Source organism: Cebus imitator, unplaced genomic scaffold (assembly GCF_001604975.1).
Source record: "Cebus imitator isolate Cc_AM_T3 unplaced genomic scaffold, Cebus_imitator-1.0 Scaffold8, whole genome shotgun sequence".
NCBI lineage: Eukaryota > Metazoa > Chordata > Mammalia > Primates > Cebidae > Cebus > Cebus imitator.
The window spans coordinates 10,453,874-10,464,015 of record NW_016107323.1 but is presented as its reverse complement, the minus strand read 5'-3'; the positions used below and the strand labels follow the sequence as shown (position 1 = coordinate 10,464,015).

Below are 10,142 nucleotides of genomic sequence, written 5' to 3'. Positions count from 1 at the left end.
GGGTGGGTGGATGGGTGATAAATGGATAGTTAAGAACTTCCTAAGCCATATTGTGGTGTACAGACTAACACAAAAAAGGCTCCTTCCCTGTCTGATCTCATAGGTGGATGGATGAGTGAATGGCTGGACAGATGAGTAAATGGGTGGGCAGATAAGTGGATGGAAAACGGACAGATGAGACCAGGCATGGTGGCTCACACCTGTAATCCCAGCACTTTGGGAGGCCAAGACAGCAGACCACCTGAGATCAGGAGTTCGAGACCACTCTGACCAACATGGTGAAACCCTGTCTCTACTAAAAATACAAAATTAGCCAGGCGTGGTGGCGCATGCCTGTAATACCAGCTACTCGGGAGGCTGAGGCAAGAGAATTGCTTGAACCCGGGAGGCAGAGGCTGCTGTGAGACACACTCACACCACTGCACCACAGCCTGGGCAACAAGAGCAAAACCCTCTCAAAAAAAGAAAAGAAAAGAAAATGGACAGATGGAGATGGCTGAATGGTTGGCTGGATGGGTGGGTGGGTGGATGGATGGGTGGAAGGATGATGAATGAATAGGTAGGCGGATGGATGGATGGAAGATGGAGGGGCGGGTGGGAGGCTGTGCAGACGGATGATGCGTGAGTATGTTGGCAGATGAGTGAAGGAACAGAACGACAGACAGAGGGCTGCACAGGAGGCTACGTAGGGGATGGCACAGAACCCAAACCTGAGAGGTGAAAAGCGCTGACCCCGCCTTCCGTGCCACCCCAAGAAGCACAGCACGGTCCACAGCCACTCTTGTTTAACGGTGGCACAGACTGTGGTCTGGTTCCTCCATCAGAGCGCTATGGACACAGTCCCGACGTGAGGGGCAGGCCTGGGGTGGGTGGGGGCCTGAGGCAGAAGGGTGGGGGCTGACCCTCTTCCTGCCCTGGAGAGAGGAGGACATTCAAGACCCTCCAGCCGCAGATGGCCAGAAACTTTGGTTTGTGTTTGTTTTCAAGTTTCTGTCCTCAAGGAAGCTGCCAGAAAGGGAGACGAGGGGACTGCTTCCTGAGGGAGCAGAGGGGCCGGAGTTGGGAGGAACAGTGCCAGCCGGAGACAACGCCCAGGTCCTGGGGCTGAAACTCACCAATTCCAGGGCCACCCGTGGAAATGCAGCTGGGAGGCGGGGGCTGGAACAGTCTCTTCCCACCCCATGGGAGCCCCAGAGCCTGACCCCAGGACCTTCCCAATCCCTCAGGAAGGAGCAGCAGAAGGAAGGGGCCCCAGAGGTGGGAATGAGATCAAGAGAGCAGCAGCAGGAGACAGACAGAAACAGAGACAGAGACGGCGGGGAGCAGGCAGAGGCGACGTGGCAGCACCCACGTGCCTCAGGGGAGAGAGGGGTTACTTCTGAGCCCATCAGGTTCATGCTCCACCCTTCGGAGATGACTCAGACCCCAGATTAGGGAATAAAGCCCCCAGAAGGTGCTGGGTTTGGAGGTCTGGTGGCCTTGGGCTGGGGATGGCCCTGCTGAAGGTCAGCAGGAGCAAAGCAGCGGAGCAAGGACAGAGCCTCAGTCCCATGAGACCTTAACGGGCGCGAACTTCCAGAGGTCCGGCTGACCCATGTGTAGCAGGGTGCTGAAGGGCGAGGTGCTCCACTGGAACGGGGGCACCTGGTCCCACGTGGGACCGCTGGCCGCCAGCAGGCTCAGGATCTTGGCCAGTGACATGCTGGTCACCTGGGGACAGGGCAGAGCCGAAGCTGAGCAGGGGCCCTAGCCTGCCCCAATCCAGGGGCCCAGCCTCCCACCCTGACCTTGACCCCAGAGCTCAATTCTGAACCGTCATTTTTTTTTTTTTTTTGAGACTCTGCTCTGTTACCCAGGCTGGAGTGTGGTGGCATGGTCTTGGTTCACTGCAACCTCCGCCTCTCCGGTTCAAGAAATTCTCATGCCTCAGCCTCCTGAGTACAGGTGACCGCCACCACGCCTGACTAATTTTTGTATTATTAGTAGGGTTTCACCATGTTGGCCAGGCTGGGCTCGAACTCCTGACCTCAAGTGATCTGCCTCCTTGGGCCTCCCAAAGTGCTGGGATTACAAGTGTAAGCCACTGCACGCAGCCCACACTGTCACCTTTGCTGTGACCCCAACCACAGCCCGATTCTGACTGTGATTCCTGCCCGACCATCATTGGCTTTGCCCCAACCTGTCCCCTCCCCCAGGCTGGTGATGGTGACTACCCCCACCCACAGCCCTCAGGCCCCACCATCCAGGCCCTAGGGAGGAGGCGGCACCTTCACGTCGATGCCCCCATGGGAGCGCTGGCGCAGGGCCTGGAAAGGGTAGGAGCCATTGGCCGGGTTGAGGTCGGAGCGGGCCGAGATAGCGTTCTCCCCATTGGGCTGGGGGTTGCAGGCTTTGCACAGTGACAGGGGGTCATGGAGGAAGTCATTGTACCTGAATGGGGGAAGGAGGGAACAACAGTCATGCCAGGAAGGAGAGGCTAAGACAGAGGCCAAAACCCTCACGGGCAGCCCCATAAGAGCCACCAGACTTCAACTTGCCCTGTCCCTCCCACCCCAGGTTGCCGCCGCCAGTTCCTCTGCCTGAGGTCCCGACACCTTTCACCTAAGTCACTCAGCTCTCTGCTCAGACATCTATCCTCAGGGAAGGCCTCCATGCCACTGCCCCAGCCAGGTGAGGCACCCGTTTGTCCCTAGACAGCCTCTCTTGGTGCCGTCTTTACACATCGACATCAGTGCAAGCACTTGATGAATTTCTGCACCGCCCAGGAGACGGGACAGTGGGGCACAGGTTTTCTACCTGTTGCTCCTGGTACCAAGCACAGTGCCCAGCACTAGAGGTCACTCAACAGATGTCCAGCACCCTCCCCTTAGCTACGAGGACAGTAACAGGACCCAAGTGGAGCATGGCCCCCGAGCAGCTGCACTGGCGTTCAGCATCTGACCACCCACTGCTCGCCCTCCAGGGCTGGCGGCAACATTTGAATGAGTTGGTACAAAAAACGCACAGAAAGTTCTGTGTGCTTATGGCCTCCCTCTCCCCAGCCCACCGCCTAACCGGCACCCACCTCATCAGCCGGACCATGGATTCTATGTCATGCACCAGTGACTGGTTCCGCCGGAAGATCTGGGCCCGGGGGCTCCCGTCATAAGAAAACCAGTCCCCATACTGGGCCACTAGGGCCTGCAGCCCACTGGCGTTGAACACAGTCTCGAAGGACCTGCCAGGGACAAGGATGGTCACCCATGACCCCCACTAGCCTCACTCAGCCAAGGCTGTGGCCGGGGGGGGGGGGGAGGGGAAGTCACACGAGGACATTATCCCTTACAACTATGACATTTGGACAGTGCACGGGGGCTCAGGCCTGGAATCCTAGCACTTTGGGAGGCCGAGGCGGGCAGATCACCTGTGGTCAGAAGTTCAAGACGAGTCTGGCCAACATGGTGAAACCCGTCTCCACTAAACATACAAAAATCAGCTGGGAGCAGTGGTGCACACCTGTAGTCCCAGCTACTCGGGAGGCTGAGGCAGGAGAATCACTTGAACCCAGAAGGCACAGGTTGCAGTGAGCTGAGATCGCACCACTGCACTCCAACCTCAGCAACAGAGTGAGACTCTGTCTCAAAAAAAAAAAAAAAAAAATAGCTGGGCATGGTGGTGCATGCCTGTAATCCCAACCACTCGGGGGGCTGAGGCACAAGAATCACTTGAACCTGGGAGGAGGAGGTTGCAGTGAGCTGAGATCGCGCCACTGCACTCCAGCCAGGGCGACAGAGTAAAACTCCATCTCAAAAAAACAAACAAACAAAAACAACTCCAACATTCAGGATAACAATAAGTTTCATTTGTGCTGGGAGTGGCTTGGTGGGGCGGCCAAGCTTGGGCTCTGGGGCCCAAAAGCCATGGCTTCAAATCCTACCCTCAGTCTGGATGTGGTGGCTCACGCCTGTAATCCCAGCACTTTGGGAGGCCAAGGCAGGCAGATCACTTGAGGTCAGGAGTTTGAGACCAGCCTGGCCAACATGGTGAAACCATGTCTCTACTGAAAATAGAAAATTAGCCAAAGGTGGTAGTGGGTGCCTGTAATCCCAGCTACTCAGGAAGCTGAGGCAGGAGAATCACTTGAGCCCAGGAGCAGAGGCTGCAGTGAGCTGAGATTGTGCCACTGTACTCCAGCCTGGATGACAGGGTGAAACTCTGTCTCAAACAAAAAAGTAAAAACAAATCCTGCCTTCACTGTTCACCGACAGGGAAGGTTGGGAAAGTGAGGAACTTTCTCAGGGCCTCAGTATCATCACCTGTGAGATGGGAGCAGGAGCTCTAGTGACCACACGTGGCCACTGCAAGATTCAAATGAGAAAACGCAGGTAAAGAGAGTGAGCCTCAGGAGGTGATGGCTGCACAGCCCAGATCCAGCCAGAGACCCTGGCAGGGGTCAGGCCCTGAGCCTGGCCACCTCACACCACCCTGCTCTGGGCGTCAGAACCAGCGCTCACATTGCTGCTGACCTGAGCCACGAAACTACACTGCCAAGCTGTCTGGGCTCCCCTGGCCAGAAAAAGGGGTAGGCTGGGCTTCTTCATTCCATGGGTTTAAAAATAACACCTAGGAAGGAGGTGGGCAAGGAATGAGGCGGACACGGAGGGTGACAGGGAGCGGGGTGAGAAGGCACTCACGGTATGTTGTAGCTGGCCCAGTAGGTCTTCTGGTAGAGTTCTGAGGTCTTGTCAGCTACCACCACCATGCCGCTGAGACCGAGAAGAGAGATGGGGTGGAGGTGATCAGAAAAGGGGCTCCCATGCGCACGGCCCTGCTTGGGGAACCCCGATGGCTCCCATTGCCTGGGGGATGGATTAAGTCTCGAACTTCAGTCCCCTCCAGCCACGCCTGCCTGAGAGCATCCCCTTCCTGCACAGCGCCAGCACAGCTCCAGGCCTTCACCCTGGCAGTCCTCTTGCCCCGAGCCCCACCTCCTCCCACCCAGGCTACGCACGGGATCTGCTCCAGGATGGTGAGCACCCGGCTCCCAGGGCTGGGCCCGCCCGGGACGAATGCCTTGTAGTCCACGATCATCCACTGGTTGTTATACCTGCCAGGCACAGGGAGGGAGGACTGAACAGAGCTGGGGCCACCTCCCCAGCTTCCCCCACCCCAAAGTGTCCCACACAGCTAGGAATCAAGGGAAGTGGGCCTGGGGGTGTCCAGCCATTCAACTGACACCCTGACACTGCAGCATGACCAGGCGTCCACAAACTCCTCTTTCATCATGCTGCTTGACTGTTCCAGAATATTCTATGGCTCCCTAGGTCAGCTCCTCTGCTGGATGCTGTAAGACCGGCACTGCCCAGTTCCAGTGCTTCCAGCTTACAGGCCCTGCTACCCACCCACATCCACCTCCTCAAACAGCCCTCCCCACTGTCCCCTCAAGAGTCCTCAGGTTCCAAGTGCTCTTCCTGTACTGCCACAAGGCACCCCTTCCTGGGCTGAGAAGCCTGAAGAGGAGAGGCAAATCCTTTCCTTCCCTAGCCTCAGTTTCCCCATGTATAAAACAGAGGAGGGTGTGGGGTGTGTGACCCAGTGCCACATCTGATCCCCCAGGGTCTGAGTGTTAAAGCGGAGGCTGATCTATCTTTTGGTACAGGGGAAGCCACAGGGCCAGACGCCCACTCACGTGCCACTGTTGAACCTCTTGAAGATGTCTGCCCAGGTGGCCCCATCTGAGGCCAGACGGTTGGCCACGATGTTGCGTACCCATTCCAGCACACAGCCCCTGGGCCGCACGTACTTCCACAGGGCTGGGTTCTTGTTGCCAATGGTGGTCTCCAGTGTAACCTGTGGGAAGGTCAAGGGGGGTGCTGCACAGCCTAGGCATGCTGCCACCAAGTGACCATACTTCATCAGCCACTGCTCATAAATTAAATGGTTTTGTTTTGTTTTGAGACAGAGTCTCACTCTGTCGCCCAGGCTGGAGTACCGTGGTGTAGTCTCGGCTCACTGCAACCTCCGCCTCCCAGGTTCAAGCAGCTATTCTCATGCCTCAGCCTTCCTAGTAGCTGGGATTACAGGCACGTGCTACCACGCCTGGTTAATTTTTGTATTTTTAGTAAAGACGGAGTTTCACCATGTTGGCTAGGCCAGTCTCGAGCTCCTGACCTTAAGTGATCCATCCACCTCAGCCATCCAAAGTGCTGAGACTACAGGCAGTAAATACTTAATCTGCCGGGCGTGGTGGCTCACGTCTGTAATCCCAGCACTTTGGGAAGCCAAAGCGGTGGATAACCTGAGGTCAGGGGTTCCAGACTCCTTATCTCCTGCCTCTAGCAGCCCCTAGCTCTACTGTTGCCATTTTCATGTCCATGAGTACCCAAGCCTGCATGACAGCGTGAGACACTATCTCTGGCCAACATGGTGAAACCTCATCTCTACTAAAAATACAAAAATTAGCTGGGCACGGTGACACACGCCTGTAATCCCAGCTACTGGGGAGGCTGAGGCAGGAGAATCACTTGAACCCGGGAGGCAGAGGTTGCAGCGAGCCCAGATCAAGCCACTGCACTTCAGCCTGGGTATCAGAGGGAGATTCCATCTCAAAAAAATAAATAAAAATAAAAACTCATGTCCAGTTGAGGCACATGTTCCTTACTGGTTTCTTAGACAAGCACAGAGTGGGATTTGGTATCATGCATCTAGCGTTGCCCTGGGGAACAGCCCCTGAGAAGCCAAAAGAGCTGCTCCCATGAACCCACTCCCTCACCAAGCTGGGCAACCTCCCATTCCCCGCCCCCCGCCCTTCCCCACAGTTCTGCAGGAAAGGTTGCATGGCTTGAGGCTGTCAGCCCGGCAGACCCAGCGGTCAGAGGCCTAGGAGGGCTTACAACAGGAGAGACCCTCAGCCTCCCTCCAGTCCTGGAGCAGGCAGGATGCCCACTGCTGCCTCCAATTGCCTCCTCCCCCTTCTCCATCTCCTGGGATGCTTGGCTGTCTTCAGCATATTTGAAAAGTAAAGCCTTGTTCTTGTGAGTTAAAAACAAAACAAAACAAAACTCATGCAAATCCCAGCGATTCAGAGGCTGAGACATGAGAATCACTTGAACCCAGGAGGCAGATGTTGCAGTGAGCTCAGATCGCGCCACTGCCCTTCAACCTGGGCAACAGAGCGAGACCCTGTCTCAAAAAACAAACAAAAAAAAGAAGCTGAAAAAAGCTAAAAGATGGCCGTATCCATAAATGTGATTTTTTTCTATCTACCTATTTATTTATTTATTTATTTTTATTTTTATTTTTATTTAAGACAGTCTTGCTTTGTCACCCAGGCTGGAGTGCAGTGGCACGATCTCTGCCCACTGCAACCTCCTCCTCCCAGGTTCAAGTGATTCCCCTGCCTCAGCCTCTCAAGTAGCTGGGATTACAGATGTGCGCCACCATGCCCAGCTAATTTTTTTTTTCTTTAGTAGAGATGAGGGTTTCACATGTTGGCCAGGATGGTCTTGAATTCCTGACCTTGTGATCCACCCGCCTCGGCCTCCAAACATGCTGGGATTACAGGCGTAATCCTTTTCTTCTCTTTAAAGAGGACATCCAGGCTGAGCACAGTGGCCCCTGCCTGTAATCCCAGCACTTTGGGAGACCAAGGGGGACAGATCGCTTGAACCCAGGAGGTCGAGACCAGCCTGGGCAACATGGCAAAACCCTGTCTCTACAAAAAATTTTAAAATGAGCCAGGCATGGTGGCGGGCAACTACAGACCCAGCACTTGGGAGGCTGAGATGGGAGGATTGCATGAGGCTGGGGAGACAGAGGCTGCAGTGAGCTATGATCATGCCACTGCTCTCAAGCCTGACAGCATGAGACTCTATCTCTGAAAAAAAAAAAAAAAAATCCTGAAATTTGGCATTTTCTTCCACTGTTAACATGACACACCACAATGGTATTAGCAGTCACTGAGACTTTCACGATCAGAAATCGCAGATGTTTTTCCATCAGATTACAAGGCTGTACATATCTTAAAGTATCATTCATGCACCTTGCTTCTTCTAACTTATTTACCATACCTGCTGCTGGATCTTATTATTCAGTATGTTACTTAAAAGTTTACTTATATGTTGATAGCTGTATTTCACTATAACTGGTTTCCTGCATAATCCTACACATTTTAGTTTATCCATCGAAAAATACTACTCTGCCGGGTGCAGTGGCTCACGCCTATAATCCCAGCACTTTGGGAAGTCGAGGCAGGAGGATCCCTCGAGCCAAGGAGTTCAAGACTAGCCTGGGAAATATAGTGAGACCTCATCTCTACAAAAAAATTAAAAAATTAGCTGAGTGTGGCATGGGCCTGTAATCTCAGCTACTCAGGTGGGTGAGGTGGGAGAATCGCTTGAACCCAGGAGGTTGGAGGTGGCAGTGAGCCATGATCACACCACTGCATCCAGCCTGGGTGACAGAGCGAGACCCTGTCACTGTGAAAAACAAAATGATAATAACAATAAGAGCACTGTTCTGAGAAGAGGGTCACCAACCTCTTGGACTGCCCAAGGAATCTGTGGCACAAAAACAGTTAGAGCCCTGAAGGAAGGGAAGGTTCCTACCCAGATCCTTTCCTGGTAACCAGGTGGAACCATTTCACTTGTTCCTCCCCAGCTGCCTCCGTCCCCTTCCGCACCTGGGCCACAGCATAGGGGTTCCCTCACCCACTGCCTGGCCCTCTCCTGCCTCGTTCCAAACTCAGAAAAAAGCAAAGGATCAGACAAGAAGAGTCCCCTCCCGTCCCGTCCCCGCAGGGAGCTGGGTGTTCTCTGCTCTAAGGGTGTTTTTTAAAGTGATGTTTTTTCTCCTCTGCAGCGTTGCCCTGGAGATCAAAGAGTTCACTTACTGAGCGAGGGATGCCAGGGACAGATTTCTAAACAAGTCTGGACCCCAGCCAGGAAAAAAAGATAAAAATAATACACTGTAAACAGCCTCTATTCAGCAAACCTGGTCAGGTCAGAGGAGCTCTGGGGAAAGCAAGAGGGAGGCAGGAGGAGAGAGAAGCGGGGTGGGATGGGGGAGTTATCCTGAATACATAAAAACAAGCACGGTCACTGAGGTCAGGGACAGTCCCAAATATCCCCAAGTCCAGTCTTTCCTGACAACTAGGGTTACATGCAGAGTCCCAGGCCAGCTGCAGGCTTTGGAGGCCCTGTGCAGGGCCTGGGGGTCTACACTTAAATACCCCCTTCTGGTGGTCCAAGTCCCCAGGGCAGGGGATGGGCGAGCCCGGGCTCTGATTGGCAGGCGGGGGGATGTGTCCCCCTCGTCCTCTGCTGCACCCCTGGCTCCTACAGGGCACCAAGCACCGGGCTGCAGCCTGGTCCCCACTTGCTGCAGGAATCAATTCTGCCGGCTCAGAGCTGCTGTGTGGCAAACACCTGGAATGGAGGAGACACGAGAAGGGGACTCACCAGCCCGCTGCCCAGGATGTAGAAGTCATCACAGGAGAAGATGGTGCCGGGGTAGGAGGAGAAGACCAGCTTGCTGCCGGGAACCAGCGGGTAGTCCCCTGTGCGGGTGGAGCAAGCCAGGGATGCTGGTCAGACAGGGCCATGGGGACGCCCCTGCACCCCACCTGACAAGACTCAGGTCTCAAGGTGGGGTGCAGGCAGGCCTCAGAGGAAGCCCCCACTCTGTCCTTTGTGTCACTTAGCAAATGAGGTCATGGGACATAGAAAAGTGCGAATGTGTGCAAGTAAAAATAAAAGGAAGCAGCAAAGCTTATATAGCTGGTCCTCCATTATCTGTGGGTCCCACATCCTTGGATTCAATCAACTGACAACCAGAATACTAGGAAAGAAACATGATTAAAGAAAAACAACAGTCAGGCCAGGCGTGGTGGCTCACGCCTGCAGCCCCAGCACTTTGGGAGACTGAGGAGGGCAGATCATGAGGCCAGGAGATCGAGACCATCCTGGCCAACATGGTGAAAACCCATCTCTACTGAAAATACAAAACTTAGGTGGGTGCAGTGGCGCGTGTCTGTGATCCCAGCTGCTCGGGAGACTAAGGAGGGAGAATCGCTTGAACCCGGGAGGCGGAGATTGCAGTGAGCTGAGGTCGCGCCACTGCACTCCAGCCTGGCAACAGAGTGAGACTCCATCTCAAAAAAAAAA

At 54.6% G+C, this 10,142-nt stretch overlaps 1 protein-coding gene across 1 annotated transcript in view; it reads right to left on the bottom strand.

Moving 5' to 3' along the window:
* Positions 1-768: 768 nt before the first annotated feature.
* The window catches only part of PLBD2 (phospholipase B domain containing 2), a 31,003-nt gene continuing 21,629 nt past the window's right edge, over positions 769-10,142 (bottom strand). Inside the window, exons 6-12 of the mRNA XM_017543340.2 lie at positions 9,438-9,535; positions 5,669-5,829; positions 4,991-5,086; positions 4,674-4,745; positions 3,065-3,217; positions 2,268-2,430; positions 769-1,710 (exon numbers count right to left, since the gene is read on the bottom strand). Of these exons, the coding sequence (XP_017398829.1) occupies positions 1,543-1,710; positions 2,268-2,430; positions 3,065-3,217; positions 4,674-4,745; positions 4,991-5,086; positions 5,669-5,829; positions 9,438-9,535 (911 nt within the window). The 3' untranslated portion in view covers positions 769-1,542. The remainder of the gene's footprint in view (positions 1,711-2,267; positions 2,431-3,064; positions 3,218-4,673; positions 4,746-4,990; positions 5,087-5,668; positions 5,830-9,437; positions 9,536-10,142) is intronic.